This window comes from Megascapheus bottae, chromosome X (genome assembly GCF_031878675.1).
Source record: "Megascapheus bottae isolate mThoBot1 chromosome X, mThoBot2.hap1, whole genome shotgun sequence".
NCBI classification, from domain to species: domain Eukaryota; kingdom Metazoa; phylum Chordata; class Mammalia; order Rodentia; family Geomyidae; genus Megascapheus; species Megascapheus bottae.
Genome location: NC_143547.1, coordinates 4,159,768 through 4,187,740, shown reverse-complemented (window position 1 = coordinate 4,187,740; position 27,973 = coordinate 4,159,768). Strand labels below are relative to the sequence as shown.

The window sequence follows — 27,973 nt, the reverse complement described above, 5'->3', positions numbered from 1 at the left end:
CTTGTGACTGATGGGCAGTCATTCTTGGTATGTTTGTTTTTTGAATGTGTGTACAGATGCCTTTGTTATTTTAACGAGTTTGTGAGTTTTTATTAAGAATATCTGATGGCTTCCTTTGATACTGGTAGCAGATCTGTGAGTATTTGAGGTCCCCTCCCAAGCAACTCCCATAGTAATACAGCCATCAAGACCGTGAATATGCTAAGGTTTCATATTACAGGTTATCTGCTTTAAAATAACAGCTGCTCTGAGCATGGGAGTCAGTTTTTAAAACTGCCCTGCTATTGGTGGAGACACAGCAGGATTACAGCCAAAACTTCCCTGCATTTTCTGCCAAAATCTGTGTCAGATTTAAGACACATGCTCCTGCAAGCTTCCATGAAGTTTGTAAAAAAAAAAAAGTATTAATCTAGAGGTGGGTTCCAGCCTTTTGTAGCTGCTCACATTGGTGGCTGTACCACTTCTTTATAAACCAGCTAGAACCTGGAGATAGAGGGGAGAGATTTTTTTTTTGATTTGCTGGGCCTGAATTGAATATAGAGTCCTTTCTAACATCAAATGGAAGACATATCCATCTCTTGATTATTTTGGAGCATGAGAATATTTTCAATTGTTTATTGTCTCTCTCTTCCCCCACCTACGAGTGTGCCAAAAAAAGTGCCTTGTCAAATTGAAGTCATTTCATTGGATTTTGATCACAACTGATTTTTTATGTGAAATTTTGATTGAACTTTCTTTCTGGAGAATGTCTTTTGAAATAATTTTCTGTGGCTGACTCATTTCAACTGCGTAGTAATCAGTGGATATTGAAGTCTTCACAATGTACAGCAAGTGGGCAGTGGTGAATATTTTCGTGATGTCTTATGTGCAACTGGTGCAAGGCTTCAGTAATCAACACGAGCCAGTGAAGGTAGGTAAGCTCAGTTTATAGTGTGGTACGCAAGATTTTCTTTCTTTGCCCTCACTATTTCAGAAGCATTGTGAAAATGAAGAGCACTATTACTAGTGGACAGAACACCATTAATAATGGACAGAATGTATCCTACATTTGTAGGATACTGCTCTGCTTCTTAGGACTAACAAGTTTCTTGCCATGAGTATTTGAAAAGGCTAGAATTTCTTGGCTTATTAGATAGGATGTAGTATGACATGAGCAATCTGAAAACCTTTTAGATGGAAAAGTTTCTGTCAATTGTATATGCTATGGTTTTCTAATGAGACACTTTTTTTAAATTACATTAGTATTTATTCATTCTCTTTAAGTTCTTGTACAAAGGGGTTTCAATTCATATGGCAATTTATGAGTACATCTCTTCACTCATGTCACCCCTTCTGATTTTTTTATGACACAAATAATTTTGTGGGCCAGTTATTTTCAGGTAATTTATGAACAGCAAAGATTGGCTAATTTCCTTAGGAAATCAAAAATTGTATTGTCTTTTATACACATTTTCTAACAGTTTTTATTCATATTTGGGATTGCCATTATCTAAAAAAAATACTTTCTCAGAGTTTGTTTTGGTGTTTTGATTTTGAAATGTGTATAAAATTCAATAATAAATCTAGCCATCAAGTCTTTGGTCTTAAGAACAAACATCAAGGAAATGCAAAATAAAATAAAAATTATTTTACTCAATTTTATATATTTCAAAAGATGATATATTTTAAAACATTTTCCAAGGTGTTTCAGATATAAGTATTTAGACAGAAGTAATGCTAAATCATTATTGGTTTAGGAATTTCTGGTTATGAACAGACAATAAAATATGTCATGAGATTTTGTAGCTGTTGTTTTGCAACATGCATTTTTATCAGGGACCATATTGCCCCCAACTGGAGAGGATTAGTTCACGATGGGAGTGGTGAACTTTTGGATATGAAAAGTGCAAATATACATGTGGTCTAAACACATATGCAGCATATCTGTATTACAATTCTTTTTTTTTTTAACCTTCTTTTTTTCTTTTTGCCAGTCCTGTGGCTTGAGCTCAGGGCCTGAGCATTGTCCTTGGGCTTTCTCTACTACTTGAACCACAGCACCACTTCTGGCTTTTTCTATGTATGTGGAGCGCTGAGGAATTGAACCCGGGTCTTCGTGCATGCTAGGCAAGCACTCTTACCACTAGGCCAAACTCCCAGCCCCTGTATTACAATTCTTAAGGAAAAAATACGTAAAAGGCTTTGCCTGACATGGCATAGTCATTTTATCTTGTAGCCTTCACCTTACTATCTTTTGCAACTGAAATTACTCATGAAATACATACACCAGCCATCGTGTTGAATCTCTGTGCCAAATTGAAGGTGAAAAGGAATCCTATTCTAAGCATAGGTAACAGGAGTGAACATTCTGGCTTGTTTAAAGCAAGTACAACTTTTCAGAATATCCAGCTTGTTTGAAAACAAAGGAATTTTTTAGATGTGGTGGGCTTGATGTGTTTTAAAATATTTCCAATTCGCTTTAAAATCATCACTTCACTTGGTAGTATGAGAGAGGAGACCAAATTATTGGAGACATATGATTTTTCAAGTTGTTTAGCTATTTTAAAGAGCAGATTCCCCTCTCTAGCTGTCTTGGGCATAGCCAAGTTTGAAATGTTTTAAATTTATTCCTGTCATACACATTTACTTAACAGAGCAGTGGAGAATGGCAACTGAGTTTTCCTGTGACAAGATTGTACTTTTATGCATAGAGATAGGCCTGTGCATGCTTTCAAATACAACTGGCAATTTTTCTCTTAAATGTCAGAATTGCCTTTTAGAAAGTGAAGCACCCTATAATGGGCTTAAATATAAACAATTCCTAGCTAAATTAAATTGTTTCTAATATGTAGGCAAGAGTTGCTAAACAGAAGTAGATGTGACTGGGTGATGAGAGATAATGATGCATATCATATGGTTATAATATTTCCTTAACAGACTTAATCTAAGAAATACATTTTTGTGTGTACCGGTACCAGGGCTTAAACTCAGGATCTGGGCATTGCTCTAAACTTTTGCTCAAGGCTAGTGTTCTACTACATTTCATCCTCCACTTGTGGCTTTTTGCTGGTTAATTGGAGATAAAAGTCCCACTGAGGTGGCTCATGCCTTTATCCTCACTACTCAGGAGGCTGAGATCTGAGGATTGTGGTTCAAAGCCAGCCTTAGCAAGGAAGTCCATGAGATTCTTACTCCAGTAAACAACTCAGGAAATGCTAGAAGTGTCATTGTGGCTCAAGTGGTAGAGTATTAGCCTTGAGCACAGAGAGAGGTTCAGGGACAGAGCCGAGGTCCTGAGGTCAAAGCGCTGGGAACATCACCCAAAACAAAACAAAAACTCACAGACTTTTCTGCCTCGGTTGGCTTCAAACTGCAATCCTCAAATCCCAGCCTTGTAGCTAGGATTACAGGTGTGAGCCACCAGCTTCCAGCCACTGGGGCCTGGCAGCAAAACAGGCCTTAGCCTGGCTCTTGTGTCACACTCTTTCCCTATCCTATTTGAACTAACAAAGTCATATTCAAATCCAATTGTCATTATTCCTATTCAGATGACCCAATGAGATCTTATCCACTTTTTTTTCTTTTTTATTATATTTTATTGTCAGGGTAACATATAGAGGGGTTACAGTTACATTCATCAGGTAGTAGGTACATTAGTTCTTGAACATTGATAGCCTTCTCATATTTTACTACCACTTTCCCGTCCCCCACTCCCTTCCAATCATCTTTTTTCCCCTTCCCTTCTCTATTTCAAATAAACAAATAAAGATATATACAATATACCAGGTACCAAGGTCAGATACAGTAACAACATGAGATAAACCATAAGGGTAAAAAAAGAAAAAAGAAATAGCTTCACATTGTATGTTAAGAACAACAATCACAAGAATAAACCTCTTGTTTCTACCAGGCAGGCATCAGGAATTTTTTCACTGATACTTCCACTTATAACTTTATAGTTAAATGCATTGAATTCTTTGCTTTGGCACAGACATCTGTTCTAACTTACTTAGTTATAACTAACTATTGGTGGATGAAACATTTATACTACTATAAAAAATATTATTGGTACCAAGGATACAATAGAATCCCTCTAAGTTATATCTGAGAATAGTATTTCCTTTATAACATTTTTAATTAAAAAATCTTATTTAGATAACCCTTTTGCATAAACCCAACACTAAGAATATTTCGAGAATGAAATAGGGTATTCATATCCATGGAGGATTTTATGAAAAATCTGAACTAGAGGATCTGAAGCTCTCAAGCACATTTATTGCCACAATAGATAAAGACACTGGAGAAATAGGGGTAAAAATGACAGTAAATTTGTTTCTGAGCAGGTTTTAGGTCTGACTTTTTCTTCGCGCATGATATGAACAGAGGTTGAGAACTTAATGTAATTGACAATACGGGTTGAGATGAAATGAAATGAGTCAGAGATGAGATAAATTTTTTTCTCAGATCGCATTTATGGTAGTGAGAGTATTTTTCTCTTTTCCTTGTTTCTAATGTTATAGTCCTTACCAACAGACTAGGATATTATAAACCAAAGACACTCTCTCATCCTCAGCCCCCCATCATGAAAAGGGTTGGCTATTTGAATTACTAATTTTCACGAAGAAGACCCCTTTTTCTCATTAGAACTTTCTGAAATTTGGTAATTCATTATTTATTCAGCATTTTTCCCAAAAGGTTTTTATTTATTGCCTACTTTTCCTATTCACTGAGCTAGAAAGATGCAACAGGAAACAAGACACATCATTTCTGATCACTGTCAATAGACCCTCTAACCTATCTAGGAACAACAGACTAGAAAGTGCAATCTTATCTTTTACTCAGAAGATAGACACCTGGAAATAAGAATAAACCCTATTAATATTGATCACATCAAAGTTTGGTCCCTCTTTAATGCTTCTGAGCATACCTTGTGTCTAAAGTGAAAACATTCCTAGTCATACAACAACACTGTGACATGAATTATATTGAGACAGCTTGGGCAGGGCCAGAGGAGACAAAGTTCATGGATTTCCATCATGTCTACTTTAAGGAAAAAAAGAGACGAGAATTTGCTCTCATGCAACTTCAGAGAAGATAAGAAACAGCCATGACCAATCACTTAGGTAAAGTATGTTGAAGGAAAACAGTTTTATTTTTGTTGTTCAGGAGACTTAATCTCTCTGGGGAAAAAAAAAGGAAAATACTGGATTCAGCTCAGTAAATACTTGTAGAATATACTAATATATGCCAACGATATGAGTAGAGATTTTAAGTGTGTGTGTGTGTGTGTGTGTGTGTGTGTGTGTGTGTGTGTGTGTTGCTGGAGCTTGAACAAAGGGTCTACTAGTTGAGCCACTTCCCGTTTTTTTGCTGGTTAGTTGGAGATTACAATCTCATGGACTTTCCTGCCCAGGCTGGCTTTGAACTGTGATCCTCAGATCTCAGCCTTCTGAATAGCTAGGATTACAGGTGCGAAATACCGAGTACCCAGCTCTGGTGCTCTTTTGATCAGTGGGCTCACAGAAGCATGTATTTGAAGGGATGGCAGAAATTCAGGACAGTAAAGCAATCCTAAGTAAGTTCCAAGCTTGTGTGTGCATTATGAGTTGACCAACAATGTCTTATTGGTCAGGTCACATGGATAGAGCTGAGAAACGGATTCCTCCCTTGGAAGGAGGAGAGAGGGAGAGCATTTTTTCTAGACAGTAGCTTAAAGGCTTTGTGTTTTTCCTTAGGCACTTGTCATACCACTGTTTCTGGCAACTACTGATGATTATCGTTTTAGTAGTTTGAGAACATCTATTTTGTGATTGGTTTCTTCCACTACTAAGATCATTGAGATCTATGTAAGTTGCTATGCTTACCAATATCTCATTCTTTTTACTGGTGAATAGTGTTTCTATGGGTTTCTTACCTATTCACCTACTGAATGGCTCATTTGGATGTAGTTTTTTTATCTATTGCAAAAAAATTAATATAAGTATACATGTTCAAATTTTTCTGGTTCAGTCTGTATTATCTTATTTTAAATTAGTGTATAATCATTAAATATTTGTACAAAGGGTTTCTTATTCACCAAGCCAATTCATGAACACAATGCATCTTGGTCAGTGTCACCCCTTCTATCATGTACAAACTTGTGTGTGAACATGTCTCAAGGGTACATTCCTAGGAAGACTTCTTTTTAAAAAAGATTTAAATTAAATTTATTTATATTTACTTTGACTCTGATAATTTCTTGTATATACCTCATTTTCTTTTTTTTATATTTAGCAAGGTTTTTTTGTTTTGTTTTTTGTTTTTTGCCAGTCCTGGGCTTGAGCACAGTGCTGAGCACTGTTCTTGGACTTTCTCAAGGCTAGAGCTCTACCACTTGAGCCTCAGCACCACTTCTAGATTTTTTTTCTATGTATGTGGTACCAAGGAATCGAACCCGGGTCTTCGTGCATGCTAGGCAAGCACTCTACCACTAGGCCAAACTCCTGGCCCAGTTGTTTTTTTTTTTTTTAATAACAAATTGTGTACACATTTTCCAGAATGTTGTACCATTAAGAGCTACTTTTAAACAACTTCAATTTACTTTCTTTGAACTCAAATCATCTGTCTAATGGGACTTAGGAAGAGTCCTTGATAGGTCCTTGAGGGAGAATATCTAGGAAGAGAGCTGGGAGCAGAGCATGATGAGTACAACTGAAGCAGATAAATGTGAAATTAGCTGAGCCTTTACCCTCCAGGTAGATCAAAATGTTCCTCCAGTGAAATGAAACAAGTTGCTAAGACATAGAGGGGACATGGAAGGAACATGGAGGGGACATAGAACTGTTTATCATACCATCTAATCCACCACCTAAAAAACATTACAAAGGGATATTGCTGACTATATTTTCCTGAACTCTAGGGATGAGTAATTAAAAGAAAACCTTTTGTATTACGAAGAGTGTTGAGAGGAAAAGAGAATCTTGGAGACCAAATAATACTGAAATGCGCTGCATGTGTGTACAAGGCTAGTGCAGGGAAACTCATTGAATGTGGTTGAACAACAGCGTGAAGATGAGGAGAAAGTAATCAATCTAATTAATGTGCAATGAATATATCATTTATACTTTTCCTTTGAATTCCAGTAAGTTAAAGCAGTACATTTTTTCTTACTTTGAGAAATGGGCTGTTTGAGTGGAGGAATTTGAAGGATGAGTTTGTCTGTCATTTAGGATGGTTTTGTAAAGCAATCAATCTCATCATGCTGCTTAGCTAAAACAAAATATCTCTTTGGTCTTCAGTCTTGAAAAACTCACAGAGGTTGGGAAATGGTCTGCAGATAATCAACTGACAGGAGATGAAAGGGTAGACACAATTGCTCGAGCCTATAATTCTAGCTCATTGGGAGGAAAAGACTGGGGGATCATGGTTCAAGGGCAGCCCAGGAAGAAGAATTCTCCAGACTGAATCTCAATCAGTGGCTGGGAGCAGTAGTACACACCTGTCATAGCGACAAAGGGAAGCACAAATAAGAAGCTTACCGTCGAGGTTGGCCTGGGCATAAAATGAGACTGTCTTGAAAATAGCCAATATAGAAAGGGACTACAGAAATGTCTGAAATGGGTGATTATCTGCTTAGCAAGCACCAGGCCCACAATCAAAACACCATTATGTACTCCTCAATAATCATACAAATAATTTAAATACACACTGCATAATTCAAGGCAATTTAAAGAATAACACTATTTCTCATTATGCATCAGCCATCCATTTTCTACTGTAGCCCTAGCCAGGTCTTTGAAATTAAAGTCAATATCGCCATGCCCTAAATTAGGAGTTTTCAGTTAAATTACTCAGAGATTTATTTTTTTAACAAAACCTTTCATGGTGACAATTTTAGATAGACAGTTTGCACAGATTTCAGTGTGATGCTATAAATCCCTCACCTAACTTCTACTAAGGAAGTTTTATTATTTTAAAAAATCGTGATGACAGATGTTGCAGCCCACAACTTGAAAATAAGACTGAAGATTTGAATCAAGGGTCAGTATTTTTTGTAAGCTTCCTTCTAGGTAGATTAAAATGAAGCCAAGGTTGAGAAACTCCTCCAAACTTCAAGGAGTATAGCGAGCCAACCAGCAGTATGGCTATTGCCTTGCCTTCTAGACCTAAGTATCATTCTGTACATTGTACATTTACACAGTAATAAAGTGTAATTGCAAAGACTTCAAGCTTCATATTTTAGAAACTGACTTGTAGAATCAAAGAAACCAGAAAATGATTTGCACATTTGGAGTGAAATTGCTGTCTTGCATTGATTACAAAAATAGGCTGCTGTTATGAAAAAAACCAGATCTGGTTATCTCTTTCACTTCATATTGATAACTACTTTTCTGTTATCTTAGCTTTGATTGGCACTCAATCAGATAGTAGAGAAAAATTGTAAGTGGATGATTTGGCACAAGTTAAACTGATAAAACTACTGAAATCAATGACTTAATGTGTTGGTGACTGTGTTCACACTTGTTCATGCTTATCTTCTTATTGCCCACACAAGCAATATAAAGTTGATTGTATAAAAAAGTCAATCAGTGCTGGAAATCTATTAAAAACAATAGGTAATTCTTGACTCTTTGTAATTGAATGTCCTGGATAAATTAGTTGTGACTTTTCTATTTTGTTGAAGTGTTACCAGTTCCATTTATAATTGTGAAATAACTGGGTATCATTTCTAAGTTATTCCAAACTAGAGTTTAAATTATGAGAAAAGTATGCTTCAATAATTTTGAGTACTTGAGTAAACACTGCAGTTTTTCATGACAAATCAAATCATGAACCATGTAATAATTTCACTTCAGTCTGGAGAATTGATATTTTTCTCCTGAGTTTCCATGATTAGATTGTCTAAAAATATTCCTGAGATAGAATTGAAACCTGTAAGAACTATGAAGTCATACATTGGCCTGTGTTTATGGATAGTATTAGATGAAATTTCACCACAATAAATAAAAATCTTGTCAACACAGTACAGTTTAATCTTTAAAGAGCTATTCGGTGGATGTTATCACTTTCCTATGGAAGCAGTATAGTCATAATATTTTAGCTCTCAAAACATTCATTTTGAAGATGAAATTGGGTATGAAGTGGTTTTATTGTCCAACTAGAAGAGGTGGTGAATAATCAAAAGAGAGATTATTGACAGATGAGCCTTGATATAGAATAATTGAATTTCAGAGTTTCTCTGTAGGACCTAGCAATTTTTTGTTTCATCCTTAGAGTTCTTAAAGAAGCTGTGACAAGCCACATAAATTCAATGCCAATTCCACACACTCTGCGTATTCCTCAAGCTTCTCCCTTGCCCTCATTCTCATAAAATGCCCTTCAGCTATAACTCATATAAAATATTTTAAAAAAACATATCTAAGAAAGTAAATTTTTTAAAAAAGGCTAGGAGTGCATTTATAAGAAAAAAATCATATTTTTAAAATTTAAAACATGTTTTCAAATTTAAAACTGACATGAAAAATTAGTTGTTAGAATATTTAAGGTTTCAATTTTTTTCTTCTTTTTATGATGGTAACCTCTAGGCATTTATGGACTGGATTCTCAAACAAATACTAGAAATGAAAGCAATTTTTCACTGGTCAGAAAATTAGTATGATAAGAATCTGTGTTACTTTCCTATGGTTACTGTAACAAGCAACCACAAATGTGATGACTTAAAACAACAGAAAAAAAATATTTGAAATCAAGATGTGAAATGCATAGAGAGAATCCGTCTCCCTCTCTTACATCTTCTAGCTTCTATTGGCTCCAGAGAATTCTTGGCTTATGGTCACTTCGCTACTTCAATCCCTGCCTGTCTTCACATAGCCTGTCCTTTGTATTTATTTCTTTTCCTTTTCTAAGGGCACTGGCTATTGTATTTAGGGTTCTCATGGATAGTACATCATCTCAAGACCCTTAATTTTGCTACATAGGCATATATCCTTTTCCCAAGTAAGGTAACACTCACAGGTTCTGGGTACTGGAATGTGGACATATCCATGTTAAGCCCACATTCAATCTAGCATAATATTTAATATGAGTGTATCAATAACCCAGAAGAAGTAAGTAAATGTATGATTCAATCATAACTAGACAAAATGTAGGTCAAAGTATGAAATATCATGTTCCCTAGGCATCGGTATACATTTGAAAAATCTGATTTGTTTAGAGAACTGTTTACATTTTTAAGTGTCAGCAATGAAAGTTGTGAAGAAAATGAAGTGATTTTTCTCTTAAACTGATGTTTTTGTTTTAAGCAATCATCTCTGTCAGTGTTAGAACGGTCTGAACAGCAGATTAGGGCTGCTTCCAGTTTGGAAGAACTCCTTCAAATCACCCACTCTGAGGACTGGAAGCTGTGGCGATGTCGGCTGAAGCTTAAAAGCTTTAGCAGTATGGACTCTCGCTCATCATCCCATCGATCCACCAGATTTGCAGCATCTTTCTATGACATTGAAACACTAAAAGGTAGGTGGGTGAGTAAGAGCATCTTGAGTTTTACATATATACTACACAAAGTAATATCTTCAACCTGATTTTGAGATTGACAACCAACACAAAAGAACATTTCAAAATATAGGAACAAATTTAACTCAGAGATGTGAAAGCAAAACAAGCCCCAAACGACCATCCTTAGTTAAAAAATAACAACAACATCAAAAACAACAGACCAAGCTGGGCAGCTAAGCACTGGTGACTCACACCTGTAATCCCAGCTACTCAGGAGACTGACGTCTGAGGATCACAGTTCAAAGCCAGCCCAGGCACAAAAGTTCATGAGACTTTTATCTCCAATTAACCACTAGAAAACCAGACGTGGTGCTGTGGCTAAAGAAGGGCAGTAGCCTTGAGCTAAAGAACTCAGGGATAATTCCCAGGCCCAGAGTTTAAGTTCCACAACTGACAAAAAAAGAAAAAAAAAGCTTGGCATTGGTGATTTGCACCTGTGTCCCTAGATACTCAGGAGACAGAGATCTGAGGATCTTGTTTCAAAGCCAGCCAGGGAAGGCTAGTCCATGAAAGTCCTTATCTCTTATCTCCAATTAACCACCTAAAAACCAGAAGTGGAAATGTGGCTCACAGTGAAAGAGTGCCAGCATTGAGGAAAAAAACAACAACAACAACAACCAGGAACAGCACATAGGCCATGAGTTCAAGCCCCACAACCAACAATAACAACAACAAAACAAAAACACAAAACCCAATCAAGTTTACGGAATGAAAAATAAATAACCTGGATATTCATTAACAAAGAGCATTCTAGCACCATGCATACATAGATTATAAAAAAGAACAAGATTGGCCATCACTATTTTCCTTCTTCAAAAACCTATGATTTAAGTGAAAGTGAACTGAATTGAGAAGATGAGTTGTCATAATAGGTACTGGTATTATTAGGAACATAATGGAGAAAATTCTCAACGCTGGTCTGAAACATAATGTCTAGTTGGTCCTCCGTAATTGCAGTGATGGATGGGAAATAGTTGAAAAGCAATTGCATCAGTACTGAACATATGCAGTCTTCTTTTTCTTGTTATCATTCGCTAAACAATGAGATTATGTTAGTCATCTAGAGAGGATTTAAAGTACATGTAGGAGTGGCATGGGCTACATGCAATACTATAGTAGAACTTGGGCACTCAAGGATGTTGTGCTCAGAGGGCAGAATCCCTAGAACCAGTCTCCTGCAAATATATCAGGTCCACTGTACTTGCTGTTGCCTTCTTGGAGAGGACTCTGATGTCTCCTTGACCCATTTCCAATGATTTCCACACTGAGATGCAGACCAAGAAAACCACTGTATGTGTGAACTGTGCCATAACGAATGAAATGCTTGTCAAATCAACTTGCATGGCCTAGAATAGGCACTTAACTTTTCTGATGACATGCCAAATGCAGCACAAGAAAGCACTGTGGTGGCACCACTGAGCTAACATTGTAGATTTGAATAACATGATTACCTACTGCATGATTCTATCTATTAAATAGATCATTAACTCCATCTTATTCTTTTCTTCCTACCCAGAGTTGTGTTTTTCCCTCCAACTATTAATATATGACGCTGCACAGGACTTGGCTGTGAGGAAGGCTATGTATAGATGGAGGCAAATCCCTCAGGAGCAGATGGACACACGTGTGAAGAAGACTGTGTGTTCCTGTGTAGGACTGTGTGTGTATGAGTAGCTTGAGATGCTAGAAAATATTGCCAAGGGGTTGAACATCCAATTGTTGTTTTGTGGTGAATAATGACATAGATTTCATGAAACAGAGGAATGGCAGCTCACTGAGAGATCGAAGGCCTTCACTAAATCATCTGCCTGAAGGCCTGAGGTGAGCCTGGAAATGTTTGTGAAGACAAGAGTTATCACGAAACTCAGAGTAAGTGATTTGAGGGCTGGAGTCATGCCTCAGTGGTAAAGTGCTGCCTAGCAAATGTAAGACCTTGAGTTCAAAGGCTATTACTGGACCCCCAAAAAGTAATTTTAAAAAGTCAGTGAAGTTGACATTTTCCAAGAGGAAACCATTAAAAATTATGGAATTTGCAGACTCTGCAGTAGTAAATAATCAAATCATTATGCTAAAACAAATATAATTTGTTGTAAACGCTCCCTTGTGGATTTCAGTATAATTCCCTGGCAATAGTTAAAAAAATACTTATAAAGATTTTAGTCAGTGGCATTGTTCCTAGCTGCATGAAATTTTGATAAAAATCTTCTCCAACTTTCAGTACTTCGTTTTTACAAAAAGTAAAAATCAAATTCTAAGTAGAATTTTAAACAAGAACTTTCTGTGGCTGATCATTTCTTTGTTTTCCCAAAGATTCATGATGAATATTAGTGAATTAAATAGTACTCATATTAATGCTTTATTGAGCAATTTATCTTTCCTGTTAGCCACATAACAGCTCTTTATTTAAATATTCATAATGGGGAATTTTAAAAAGCTTTCTCAGTATTAAATATTAGTTTTATGAATAATGTTTAGATAAATTATATAGTATATAATTGGTGTTATTCTATATTTTCAGTAATTGAAGAAACAGCATATGAAGAAAATTGGGGTAAGGTAATAGAAAGTGAAAAGGCAGATAAAAAGAGTTATTTTACTGGATTATTTAGAGATTAGGATCAGTCAAATCTCAGACAGCAATATCATATCTGCGAACTTCAACCAGAGATGCTATCTATTTCTTCTAGTAAAAATATATGGGTATTTAAAATAACCCAGGACTGATCAATTCATGTTTTTAAAGATTAAAAAAATGGAGAAATGTTTACTTATTGCTCCATAACATTTTATCTCAAGATGAGCTTACTTATATCAGCTCCATATTCAGACATTTTATACCCCAGTGTGTGTGACTTTGAAATACAGATACCACTTTTCTCAGCTTCAGTGTCTAACTGGAAGCTAAAATCAAGATGCAAGACTAGGCTATAGAAATCTCAACATTCACTGAGGATAGTTTGTGTTTCCAAGTTATTTCAGTGATTGTTTGAAGACTCAGTTACTCAGAGGATCTTGGAAAGAAGGTTCCTGTTTCTGATTGACTGTTGGACAAAGCCCTCCTTAAGTTATTATTTGAACCATGGAGGTTATTTTCAATATGGCTGCTATGTCAAGAAAGCCTATGATCTGGTAAAAGAAAAGAGAGGGGTGTGAAGAGAAAAAGGAGGGTAGTAGAATCCCATCTGTTTTGTTGTATACTCTTCATTCAAAATCAATCACTAGGTTCTGTCCACACAGAGAGGTGTGGAACTGTACAGAAAATGGTTCCCTGAAGACAAAGGATCAGATTTGCAGCTGCCAACTATAAGAGATTTTTTTTACCATACTTCTAACATATGAGAAAGTCTGCGGTCCCATCCATGACAAGCTTAAATAAAATCTTTAAGTGTTATCTTTATTATAAAATGGAATCTTTCTCCAAGAATAGCCATAATGAGTGTTAAAGTATCAATATCTAACTTAATAAACTGAGAGAGGAAAATCAAGCAGCTTTTATTTCACAATTAAATAGAGTATGAAGTTTTCTTTTTATTCCTAGGGGCTTATTTTCCTTTTTCCAGTATCCATCAAATTATCTATGGCCAGAGAATTGTTCTTGCCATTAAAATGGGTGGGCTTATTTCATTGTTTTCTATAAAATATTTCCAAATCTGAAAATGCTATCATGGGGAAAGATTAATTCCACTTAAATGTACATTCATGTGCTTGCCAGGTTTAAGTCTTTAAGTAGAAAAAAATGCTATCTAGTTGTGTCTCTTAAATTTTGCTTGATACATGCTATTTGCTTGCCAGGTTTAAGTCTTTAAGTAGAAAAATGCTATCTAGTTGTGTCTCTTACATTTTGCTTGATACATGGTATTTACATGTTACTTCCTTATATGCTTCCATGGACTTGTCTATTAGTCACCTTCCCCAGATGGATCTAACATGGTTGTACACAGGACATTGTGTTCCTTCCCAAGGAGAGAAAAATCTTCCATGAAGGTATGGTTTAAATAGAACGGAACACAGATTTGGGGGTTAATTTCTTTTTGTCAGCTATGGGGATTGAACTAAGGGTCTGGGCACTATCCCTGAGCTCTTTTCCTCAAGGCTAGCACTCTAACACTTCTAGTTTTCTGGTGGTTAACTGGAGATAACAGGTTCACGGATTTTTCCTGCCCAGGCTGGCTTTGAGCTATGATCCTCAGGTCTCAGCTTCCTGAGTAGCTAGGATTACAGGTGTGAGACACTGGAACCCAGCTAGAGTTTTTGTTGTTGATGTTGCTTGTTTTGTTTTATTTTGTTGCAAACTTGTCTTAAAGTAGCTGTCCAGCAAAAGAAACACATGGTACAAATGTGATCACATCTCTCATAGTCATCACCCTGGCACATGCTGGCATCGCACGGCCATTTTGTCTATTGTCCCATTGAGCTTCTTTTTGTGTAGTTATAGATGAAGAGTGGCAAAGGACTCAGTGCAGCCCTAGAGAGACATGTGTGGAAGTTGCCAGCGAGCTGGGGAAGACTACAAACACGTTCTTCAAGCCCCCATGTGTAATTGTGTTCCGGTGTGGTGGCTGCTGCAATGAAGAGAGCCTCACATGTATGAATACAAGCACTTCCTATGTTTCCAAACAGGTATGAGGACATCACCAAGCGTGACCTCTTCAATGCCTTCATGACAAGTGTATTGGCAGCTGCCACTGGCTTTGTTGCCAACCACTGTGCTAAATGCTTTACGTGCATAATCGCATCGAATTCCTAAAAATTAAACAAGCTAAAAGATGATCTAATGACCTGGTCCTCCTTGACAAATGAGAAAACAGGGGCTCAGAGAAATAACTTGCTTATGCAAAGGTAGACAGATGGCCCATGACAGACCTGGAATCCTAACCTGGGCTATACGACTACAGAGTCTAAACACTTACCAGTAACTATCTCTTCAATGCTAATAATGTCAACAACCAGGAAACACAGAAGTGACTAGAGCAAACTGGTCAAAAAATGATGGCAGTCACACTGTCTTGTACATCTGTTACATTCTGTGTGGCCCAAGTAAAACGCTGGGGAGAGTTTAATGAAGAGTGTGGATAGGAATGGAAGAAAAGAGAAGGAAGGGTAAAATGCCTAGGACTAGTACAAGAGGGAGAGTGGTTCTTATCCTTAAACTGAAGAGGTCAGAGGGACAGTAGAACCAAGGGAGGGAATGGGAGCAGGTGCTGGGAGAGATAGGCACCATTTATTCCAAACATAGAGGTCAGTGGCAAGGGCACTGAGCCTGGTGGGGAGGAAGGAGACAAGATGGCACCTTTGACGAGGCAAAGAGACAATGTCTAGCACAAAAAGTTCTGTAGCATCCCTGAAATAAATACTCTCCTCTCTCCATTTTAGGAAATCTCCTTTGCTCAGTAGATATGATTTCCTTTCTATAGCTACTATATTTTTGTAAAATGGATTAAATGTTAAGTATAGAACAGTAGTCACAAGCTTAGAAAAACATTTATAAAAAAAACTAAATCAAGCTCATTCCTTTTGGTCCTCTATTGCAAATTGATGGCAGAATGATATATTTATTTAATAGTCACACTAGCCTCTATGATGTATTCTCATGATCATGAAAAGAAGTACTACAAGAAATCATATTTGTGCCAAATTTATCTATGGTAGCCAATTTTCTCAATGCTAACTTGGTTGGTTAATAAATTAGCTTATTCTTAATTTTGTTCTCCATATCAAAAATATATTTTAAGATAGGTGCTGGTAGCTCATGCCTGTAATGCCAGTTACTCAGGAGGCTGAGATCTGAGGATTGGGGTTTGAAGCCAGCCTAGGCTGTGAGACACTTATCTTCAATTAATCACAGAAAAATCCAGAAGTGGTACTGGGACTCCATGGGTAGAGTTCTAGCCTTGAGCAAAAGGAGCTTAGGGATAGCACCTAGGCCTAGATTATTAGGCCCAGGTTCAGAAAAGAAAAAGAGATAGGCAGATAGATAGATAGATAGATAGATAGATAGATAGATAGATAGATAGATAGATGGATGATATCTTTGAACTTCAGGATTACTTTTTCCTTTCACTTTTTGGGGGGCGGTTGGGTGGCCTGGTACCAACGATCCTTGTGATCTCACTCAGCGTTTTTGTTCACGGCTCGCAGTGTACCACTTGAGCCATGCCTCAATTCAAGCCTTTTCAATGATTAATTGGAGATGGAGTCTCACAGACTTTTCTGTCCCACCTGGTTGACCTTGAATTGGTGATTCTCAGAGGTGAGCCTCCGGAGTAGCAAGCATTATGGGCAGAAGCTACCAGCACCAGCTCATGATTTCTTTCTTGAATTGCTTTTAGAGAATCTTGGATATTGTAAACACTCTGGCTTCTAATACTAGACAATCAGAAATAAATGTCATAAATATGGCCAATATCAACTGTTAGCAAAACAAAGTTTGCCTGATGTTAGATGGTTTACTTGATGTTTGTGTTATTCCCTGAGGAAAGCTGAAGAATTGTGCAAGATGAAGTTTAGGCAAAGAAAACACTAAAATCACTCTTACTTATTCTCATGGAAATTCCATTACATGTTGAAAGGTCAGAATAAACACAACCTTAATGAATTGTTTCCACTTAGTACATAGTTGAGTACTTTGTTTTGACTGTTGTACTGAACAACTGATTTGTCTTAAAGAATGTGCTCAAGTATAAATGTACAGCAGTTTTTCTTTCCAAATATGCATGTGAAATGCTCGACATTTTAACAGAAAATTTCAAAACACTCATCTGAAACTTATGGATAACATAGTGAACTACCTATTCAAAAGAAAATGGGAAAATTAATATATAGTAAACATTATGTGGAATGGGGATTGAATGGAAGATTCAGTAAAAATGAAGTTCAGAATCCTATACATGTCATAGAACAACACTAGATAAATATATACTCTCTTTGTTTATATTTTTCTTCATCTGGGGAATAAGAATGATAATTAAAAGAAATATTACCCCATAATGGGTGAATAAATTATTTTATAAGGGGTAAATAAATTATTAATAAAGTGTGGTTATGCCTGGGGGTCTCACAACTGTATTCAAGCAGCTAAGATCTGAGAATCACAGTTTGAGGCTAGTCCAAACAGAAAAGTCTCCCATTAACTAGCAAAATGCTACAAGTAAAGTTGTGGTTCAACATGGGACAGTGCCAACCTTGACCAAAAATGACAAATGAAAGCTCAAAGCCCTGAGCTTAGTACTTGTAGACACCCCTCCCCCCACAATGGTAATAAAGGATGTGGATATAGAAACATAGAATGATATAAGTATTTGTTTGGACATGATGTTATCTCAGCTACTCAATCTTCTGTGAGAAAAAGATACCCTAAAACCTTGTGGCTTCAAAGAACAACAAATTATTGTCACTCATATATATGAAATTCAGTTAGTTTACAAGGCTTGACTGTGCTTGGCTCAAAGATTTAATTTGAGTCTAGATCATTTTCTTGTGTCTCTCATTCACTGGTCCATCAACTGTGTCAGATTATATTCTTCTAACGGTTACAGATAAGCAAGTGAAAAAAAAAGGTCTTAACCAAGCATACAAGTTCCAGTTTGTGCTTGTGTCATGTCTGCTAATATTCTACTTGCCAACTCTAATGGCATGGCTATATCCAAAGTCAAGAGACAGGAAATTATAATGGAAGAGTTAAGTAAATCATTTGTATAATAATCAAATTAAAGTTCTCACAGAACTTCCATAGCTCCTTTAATCTCTACCATTTATACTCATATTTAAAGTAAAAGCAGAAACCAATCTCATTTTACACAGATTTAAATCATGAGCTTGAGGGATCATGAGCTTGGTGCCAGTGTCTCACACCTATAATCCTAGCTACTTAGGAAGCTGACATCTAAGGATCATGGTTCAAAGCCAGCCCAGGCAGGAGAATCCCTGTGAGATTCTTATCTTCCATTGACCATTCAAAAACCAGAAGTGATGCTATGTCTCAAACTGGTAGAGGACTAGCCTTGAGCAAGAGTTCAGGGATAGCACCTAGGCCCAGTGTTCAAGCCTTATGACAGACAACAAAGAAAAAAAGAGAAGGAAGGAAGGAAGGAAGAGAGAGAGGGGAGAAAGAAAGATCAGGAGACACTTCATAAAGCTGAATAAGCACCTGCTTTTGCTTCTGATTGCTAGCCCCTCATTCCATCATCCTTCATCATTAAATTTTCATTTTTATTGGACAACTTTGCTAAGGTCACTACCATAAAGAACAAAGGCAAAAATGCAGACTGCAGAATTTTTTAAAGGAAATAATGAAGTAAAATATGATTATGGTTATCTTTCTCTCTTATAGCTCTTTGAGATATCAGTGCCTTTGACATCGGTTCCTGAATTAGTGCCTGTGAAAGTTGCTAACCACACAGGTTGTAAGTGCTTGCCCATCGCCCCTCCCCATCCATACTCAATTATCCGAAGATCCATCCAGATTCCAGAAGAAGATCGGTAAGCATCTCATGTACTAGATTGTGCTCGTCCTTGCCTTTTCCAAAGTTGGGTGTGGAAAGACCTCATTAATTATAGTCATAATTTGTAAATTACTCATTCATCCTGTAGCTGCAATTTCAGATCTGCTGTTAGTAACAGGTTGGCAAATAGATTTTTGTTAGGTATTTGGTATAGAAGAAAACCCAGATGCTCGGTGGTTATGATTCACCAAGTGTAGACACTTCGGTTCTTGTAAGTTCTTAATATGCGTCATCAAATGCAGTTGTAACACTGCACCAGCATCATATGTGATATGTGTCCCCTCATTCCAGAATAGTCATTAAATAAATTCATTTCAGGCTGAAATGAACAAAATAAACAGAAAAACATTTCTAGATTCATTAGAAATGGCATAATTATTAGTATACAAGTTTCTCAGCATTCTATTTTAAATTAAAATAAGCTAAGGAGCAGTGGTGGCTCAGGCTTGTAATCTCAGCTACTGAGAAGGCTAAGATCTGAAGATAGAGGTTCAAAGCTAGCCAGGGAAGAAAAGTTCAAGAGATTCTTATCTCCAGCTAGCCAGCTAAAAGCCAGAGTAGAAGTGTGGCTCAAGTAATAGAGCATCAGCCCTACCTAAATGGAAAAAGCCAAGCGAGAATGCAAAGCCCCGAATTCAAGCAACAGCACTGATTGGGGTTTGAAAAAATGAGTTAAAATTCATTTGCCTTTGACATTTTATTGAGACTAATTTTGTGATTCTCTATGTAAAACTAAGCATTACAGTCTGATGTGCTCTGAAAATAAGGGTAAGGATCATTGATTTGGGGGGAAACGATTTAATATAGAGAAACCATTCAGTGCAAATTGGAAACACTGAGTAGAAGTATTAAAGTAGCTAAGTTAGAGACTTGGATTTTGTAATAAAAGTACTATGTGGCAAAGGAAACACAGTTTGTGATTACATAGGAGTTAACACTGAACCAAAAAGACACTTCTGTTTCTCTCAAACAAAAATGAAGTATTTGGCAAAGGAACATACATCTCTTCTTGAGATCGTCCTGCTACCCTAGCTAACATTCTTCTTTCCATTCTAAAGAAAATAATCTCAGAAACTATGCTAGAACACTATTTGCTTTGGGTAAATAAACTGTTAACAGCTATAATTAGCCTAGTTTGAACAAGTATCTTTTGTAGGAGATAAAATAACTTGTCTAAATTTCAGTCTGGTTTCTAAAATCACCCAGTAGAATATTTATAATCACAGAATGTTATCCAATAGGATGCAGTTTCCAAATACAAGTTAAACTCTCATGACTATAATTTCTTGTGGTGAGGGCATTTGGATATGTTCTCTTAGCAATTTGGAAATACACAATGCACTTATTAACTTCAGTCACGGTATCATCCAATACAGTAGATCACAAAGGTTTGTTCCTCCTGGGTGACTGAAATAAAAAGTAAACATATTAAAAATGTGACTGTTGATACATTTGGGAATGTGTTTAATTTTCCCAAATCATAATTAGAAAGCTTTATAAATCTGCTCCATTGGTTTCTTTTCCTAGATGCCTCCATTCCAAGAAACTCTGTCCTATTGATATGCTATGGGATAGCACCAAATGTAAATGTGTTTTACAGGAGGAGAATCCACTTGCTGAAACAGAAGGTAATGATAGCAGTAATGAAATTATAGTAGTAATAATAACAATAATACTACCAATTAATGTTATTGAATACTTATCCTGGCCTAACTATGCTATAATTTATTTATTTATTTATTTTATTTTGCTGGCCCTGGGGCTTGAACTCAGGGCCTAGGCACTGCCCCTGATACTCTTTGTACTCAAGTGTACTGCTGTACCACTTAAGGCACAGCACCGCTTCTGGCTAGTTTATTGGAGATAAGAGTCTCACACGGACTTTTTCTGCCCGGACTGCCTTTGAACCTCAGTCCTCAGATCTCAGCCTCCTGAGATCCTAGTATGAGCCATGGGAACCCAGCTGATATAATCATATATATATATATATATATATTTTTTCATCTTCACAACAATTTTTACAATTACAGTTGAGATATACAGTAATTTCTTCCAGGTATATGGCTAACATTAACAGAAGCAGCCAAATTCTAGAGCCCTCTGCTGTGATCAAAGAAGCCCACCAATGGCACCATTCTGCTTTTTAATCTCAAAGAAATGTCAAAAGTAATTAAGAATGTCCCAAAACATTGCATTGAAAAAGAGACTTAAACTGTAATGAAAACTACTTCAGAACTAAACACTACTCAACCACAGTTTACTAATTCGTTTGTATAAGAATATCATGGGAACAGAAAGTAATTTGGGACTCGGTTTCTTTCAAATACATCATGTCAAAACATGCCAATAACTTGAAAAACTAAATGAGGAATAAGGGAAATCTTTTTCTGTAACTGGAGTAAAATGAATACCAAAAAAAGTTATTGGCTCAAGATGAATTGGGGAAAAAGTAGGCTGGCATCCTTGCTCATAATCTATAATTATGTGATTCTTAGAGAAAATGAAGCATTTAAAAATTTATTTCCCAGGAGTTCAACATAGTTCCACTGAAAACAAATCCAAGGAATCATGCAATTTAAATCTTGCTTGTTTTAAACTATAGTCTACAAACAAGCACAAGAAGGATTTGGTATTAAGAAATCTATTTTAGAAACTGTAAATAACAGCCTTTCTATTGTTCTCTCAGCTTCCATGTAAGTATTTTCATAAAATCCAAGTCCAGGGTGTGAGATAAATCTGAAGTTCATTTATTTTAATGCCCCTGTAAACATGGAAAGTCATAGAGATGACTTTCTCTGACTATTCACATACCCTCTGCCAGAATAGAAATCGATGCAGCAAGGAGAAGTGCTTTATTGAACTTAAATATTTTCTCTTTCTAGAACCATTGTCCAATGAAATAGAATGATTCACAGGTGTGTAACTTATATTTCATAGGATAAATATAGATTTACTTCTACTACATTTTATTTATCCCATTAGAAAATAGTATCATTTCATCATGTAACCATTGCAAAATGTATTAATAAAATACCCTACTTTCCCTGTGCTAAGCCCTTGAACCAAATATCAAATATGTACTTTATATCTGTAATACATTTCAATTCGTATTGTCCATTTCAGGCTCAATAGCCACATAAGCTCCAGAGCTAAGTCAGCGAACAGTCCAGTTCCTAAATATCAATACATTGTTTCAGTTCTCATCCTATAGAGCCTTAGAAGACTGGTTCTAATTCTTTCTTCATGTGATTCATTTTTAAATAGTGTTAGAAAGCTAGTATGGCAAACAATAGCCATAAAGCTTAAGTTCTAGTTGATTTTTAGGTCACATAGATTCTGAGACAGAAGCATTGTGTGCAAAGACAATGCATTAAAGGGTGAGGAGAGAGCAGTACATTGGGATGCAGTTGCTAAAGGACTCCAGCCCATGCTATGGGGAGTGGAAGCTTGGCCCTCTCTTGGGCCATATCTTAAATAACCAGGTGAAGGGGCTGGGCCTATCTACTAGTGTGGACTTAGAGAATTAACAGTGGGTGAGGAGGTATTAGTGGGGACCAACTCATTCAGTACATACCTGTATCACGGTGGATGTGGCTTAGTGGAAGAGTGCTTACCTAGCATGCATGAAGCCCTGGGTTCAATTTCTCAGTACCACATAAACAGAAAAGGCCAGAATTGGCACTGTGACTCAAGTGGTAGAGCGCTAGTCTTAAGCAAAAGAAGGTCAGGGACAGCGCTCAATCCCTGATTTCAAGCCCCATAACTGGCCAAAAGAAAAGAAATAGTGGCAAAGGAAAGAAGTGGTCTGATCAGGAGGATATGAGTGTTTAGGGTTGGAGATGAGAGAAGTCAGCACATTGGGGTGCTGGAAGATATTCATCAGCGTGGGGGCATAATATCCAAAGGTGGGAAGAAGCAAAAGCACCTGGTGAGCATGTGAGATGTGACGCTAAGGACAAAGGGAAACCACTCAAATCATTCAAGGGAGAGAGTAATAGCACTCCTTTCGAATCTTAACAAAATCAAATTAGCACAGTTATAGAAGAAGATGAGTTGATCCAGGAAGGAAAAGAAGCAGGGGGCCTTTGGGAAAGTTATAGTAATGATGGAAATTTGATATACAAATAATCTAGATCACAGTCTCTTCATCTCTTATAATTTCCTAGTATGCCCAAGTCCACATTAATTTCTTCTTTTGGGGGTGGGGGTCATGAGGCTTGAACTAGGCCTGGGTGCTGTCCCTGAGTTCTTCAGCTCAATGCTACCACCCTACCCTTGAGCCAAGCCCCACTTCCTGTTTTCTAGAGATTAACTGGAGATAAGAGTTTAAGGTCCTTTTGTGCCCGGGCTGGCTTTGAACCTTGGTCCTCAGATCTCAGCCTCCTGAGTAGCTAGGATTACAGACCATGCCTGGCTTCACATTAATTTCTAAAGTAGTCCTACCAAACTGATGATGTACAATGAGCTTTCTCTTCACTGAACAGCTTTTCCACGAATGTGCCTGTGAAGCAAATTTTTTCCACAGCGACTTTTCTTCCCCACAATGAGTGCATTTGGGTTAGTGATTGCAAGTCCAATTTCTTTTCCTATTGTTATCGTCATTATTCAGAGTTTTTAAAACAAACAGGTAAAACCAAAAGAAACAATTGAAGAAGTGTCTATTCTGTAATGTGTAGTATTTAGGACATTTTGAAGACTGTATTCCAAAAAGGTATTTCCCATTTATTGTTAAAATTATAAATGGAACAAAGTTGAAGACAACACATTGATAGCACATCACCCCATATGTCTGAAATCAGTCTTCCCTTTGCCTGTGAGGGATATATGGGCTACCTCTAGGCTACAGTTTGCTGAAGTTCAACAACACTTTGGGGACTGTGTTTTCCTTAGCCACCTTATCCAAGAATGGACATGCTCTGAATGGATCTCTGCTGCCATCTAGTGGTTCATATGAATTGTAAAGCATCCTCTAGCCAACTAATCTTTTTGTTGTTGTTGTTGTATTTTATTGTTGGGATAATGTATAGATGTAGAGGGGTTACAGTTACATTCATCAGGTAGTGGGTACATTACATGAACCTTGATACCCATTCTCATATTTTTGTCCCCCTTTCCCTCCTCACTCCCCATCCCTTGTTTTCTCCCTTCTCTTCCCTATCTCAAATAAACGCATAAGTGTATATAGAGTATATCAGGTAACAAAGTCAGATACAGTAACCAAATGAAATTAACCATAAGTGGAAAAAAGAGACAAAAATTACTTCACATAGTACATTAAGAACAACCATCACAAAGGTAAACCTCTTGTTTCCATAACCTAGAGTTCAATTCGTTAATCTCATTTTTTTGCCAGTCCTGGGCTTGAACTCAGGGCCTGAACACTGTCCTTGGACTTTCTCAAGGCTAGAGCTCTACCACTTGAGCCTCAGCACCACTTCCGGCTTTTTTCTATGCATGTGGTACCGAGGAATCGAATCTGGGTCTTGGCACGTGCTAGGCAAGCACTCTACCACTAGGCCAAACTCCCAGCCCGTTAATCTCATTCTTTATGACCCTATGTTTTGAGCTATTGTGATTCTTGGCTAGTAGAGTCCTAGATGTGCACTAATTATTACAAATGAGGGAAACCATTGAGCCTATTTCCTTTGGATCTGGCTTAGTTCACTTAGTATGATTTTTTCCAAGTCTTTCTGTTTCCTTACGAATGGGGCAATGTCAGTCTTTCTGATGGCAGCATAGAATTCCATTGTGTATAAGTCTATCTTCTTGATCCAATAATCTCCTGAGGGGCATCTGTGTTGGTTACATATCTTAGCTACGGTAAATAATGCTGCAATGAGCATCGTTGTGCTAGTAGATTTAGTGGCCTTGTTTCTGGACATTTGTCTTGCTCTAAAGAGAAACAGATACTTCACTGCCTTATGGTATACACTGTTCACCTTTTCCCTCTTCACATCGTTCAGTTCACATCATTCTAAAATATTCACCAATTAAAAAGCAGTCAAAACCATGAGATTGCATGATATGAGATTACTATTTGAGTTTAAGGTGAGAGAAAGAAGAGAGGGTGAGGAAGAAGAATAGAGAGAGGAGGAGAGGGATCAAAGAAGAAAAACGATGGAGGGAAGGGAAAATAGAAAGAAACACATACAGAGACGGAGACTAGGGTGAGAAAATTCACTTTTATCCTGAGAAGGGAATGAACTTTCAACACATTTGGAGCAATGGAGTAATATGACCAGGTTTGAGATTGATAATCATGTAAAGAATAAAGTTGAAGGATAAAACTTCTTATGGTGCTGAGATGTGTGGGAGGCCATTTTCACAAGGAATACAAGGATGCAGCATACTGAACAAAAACATGGTCATTGCCATACTGATAAAATAAACTGTCAAGGGAGGAGGTGGGGAACTAGCCAGAGGCAGGAGTTCCACTGGTAAAGGTGTAGGACTGTGAATATGGTTGAACTACCCTATGTACATGTGTGAAAATCAAAGGGTTCATTGTATATGGTTCATTTATGGTAATATTGCAATGGACTCCATAATATTGCAATGGACTCCATTTGCAATATTATCATAAATATATTCATGCAATATGCACAAATAAAACATCTTTAAAAGAATGAAAGAAGCCAGGTGCTGATGGCTCAGGATAAGAGATCTGAGGATCATGGTTGAAGCCAACCCAGGTAGAAAAGTTCCCATAAGATGCTCATCTCCAGTTAACCACTCAAAAACTGGATGTGGTGCCATGTCTCAAAGTGGTAGAGTACTAGCCTTGAGCAAAAGAGATCAGAAACATTGGGGGAGGCCCTGAGTTCAAGCCCTACTACTAACCAGACCCCCCACAAAAAAAACCAAAAGAACAAATATAGGGTTTCAGGATTAAGTAGATATTTAATACATTGTTTGCATCTGGAATGATGGTTTCATTCCCTAAAGGAGGAAAACTGAGAAAGAAACATATTTGGGAGAAAAAAAAATCCATATCTTTTCCTCTCAAAGCTTCAAAAACTGCAAAGTTACTAAATCAAATTCTTCCCAAATTTCTATCTCTTCTAATTTGTTTTTCAATGGATTTCAAATTCCTAATTAGGATTGGACACAAGGTGCCAGCTCTCCAGTTGTTTAGTACATTTTCTAGAACTATCCATGGGCTAAACATGTCCAAAGCATCTCAAAGTATCTTCAGAAGAATGTATCAGTCAGTAAACAACTATGTATTCAAAGCTTATTACCTCCATTTTATCTTTTATACCATTGTACTTACCTGAGTTATAGATGTGTGCCACTATTGCTATGATCATTCTAGGAGCTCTGAAGTGTACTTCTGCAACACAAATACTTCTATTCTGCTTTCCTTTCAATCCCCTAAAATATTGGTGGCTACTCACTTATAACTCATAGACATGCTGTCTGTTATTACATATGCTTGGTTATCACCTGTCTAATGATCATGAAAATGCAAGTGACTTAGTAATAGAGTGCTTGAGATTTGATATCTCAGTATATAGAAAAAGCACAAAGTGATATTATGGCTCAAGTGATAGAGTGTTAGCCATGAGCAAAAGAAGCTCAGAGACCATGCCCAGGCCCTGAGTTCAAGCCCCCAGGACTGGAAAAATAAAATACAATAAAATAAAAATAATGAAACACATGAATTTTGTTCTTGCGATGGAAGTTCAGTGATGAATCACATTAATCTTGTGACTAGATTAAAGACAAAAACCAATAGGAGGGCCGGGAGTACAGTGCTTGCCTAGCATGCACGAAGACCCGAGTTCTATTCCTCAGCACCACATATAGAGAAAAAAGCTGGAAGTGGTGCTGTGGCTCAAGGGTAGAGCTCTAGCCTTGAGGAAAAAAAATCCAAGGACAGTGCTCAGGCCCTGAGTTCAAGCCCCACAACTGGAAAAAAAAAACAAACCCAATAGGAAAGGAAATTGGGTGAATCCAACTTATATCAGCATAAGGTAGAATCTACAAACTGGGTGTTCCTATCATCCAGGATGTAGCTCTCTAGCCAACATTTTCCTGTTTCTGTTTAGACCAAGAACCAGCTTTCTGTGGGCCACACATGAAATTGGATGAAGATCGCTGTGAGTGTGTCTGTAAAACACCCTGTCCCAGAGATCTTATCCAGCACCCAGAAAACTGCAGTTGCTTTGAATGCAAAGAAAGTCTGGAGAGTTGCTGCCAGAAGCACAAGATTTTTCATCCAGACACCTGCAGATCAATGGCTTTTTCTCTTGTGCCGTAACTTAATTTATCATTGATAAATTAAAATGTCATATTGGAGATGTCATGTTGATTTGACGGGATTCCTTCTGAAGCTAATTTCTGTCTTCAGTGTCTACATCCCTTTTTGATTTAAAAAAACACACGTTTTTTTTAATCAGTTAGGGAATAAACAAAAGTATGGAGAGTGATGACTGGGAAATGAAGAAAATCCTGCTTGTTATTATGATCTTATAGTTCTTAAGCCAAAACTAAATTGATGAAATTTAAACATCTCTTTGGGGGAGAGGAGAGAAATATCAGCACTTTTTTGTTCCATTTCTTACTCAGTGTTTTTTTTTCCTTTGATAAAGGGGATGCCACTAGATTTATGGAAGCAAGAAACTTTGTCATGTATAGAACACTTGGCTGTTATTCTTTAGACTTTAATCAGTTTTTTAATCTATGTGGAGTAACCACTCAAGATTTTACACTGACATTTTAAATACATGTCTAGCAAATGAACTTTGAATCCACAAGCAAATCAGAAGTTATTCCTTTGAATTCAATTCTTGATGCTAAACTCTCATTTTCACTTTCTTTTGGGACCACTGTGAGGAACAATGCCCTTTTCACACTAGAACATGTACAAACAGAAAACCAGCATATACAGAGCATTGGCACTTTCCAAAGGACAAAAGGGCAGTCCAGGGATTCCGCAGCCAACAGAATTCTCTGAT

General features: G+C 37.1%; 1 protein-coding gene across 1 annotated transcript; it reads left to right on the top strand.

Annotated features, from left to right (window-relative positions):
- The first annotated feature begins 45 nt into the window (after window positions 1–45).
- Vegfd (vascular endothelial growth factor D) lies at window positions 46–27,973 on the top strand. Its single transcript, XM_090327209.1, has 6 exons — window positions 46–910; window positions 10,260–10,470; window positions 14,942–15,132; window positions 18,842–18,990; window positions 20,541–20,641; window positions 27,065–27,973. The coding sequence occupies exons 1-6, from the start codon at window positions 821–823 to the stop codon at window positions 27,274–27,276; spliced, it is 954 nt and encodes a 317-aa protein (XP_090183335.1). The 5' UTR covers window positions 46–820; the 3' UTR covers window positions 27,277–27,973.

What these genes read in the sequence shown, in the direction of transcription:
- Vegfd (XM_090327209.1), top strand. Translation starts at nt 821, where the DNA reads ATGTACAGCAAGTGGGCAGTGGTGAATATTTTCGTGATGTCTTATGTG. An exon ending in ATCAACACGAGCCAGTGAAG is followed by an intron (nt 911 to 10,259) that starts GTAGGTAAGCTC and finishes TTTTGTTTTAAG; the next exon opens with CAATCATCTCTGTCAGTGTT. An exon ending in CTTCCTATGTTTCCAAACAG is followed by an intron (nt 15,133 to 18,841) that starts GTATGAGGACAT and finishes TCTCTCTTATAG; the next exon opens with CTCTTTGAGATATCAGTGCC.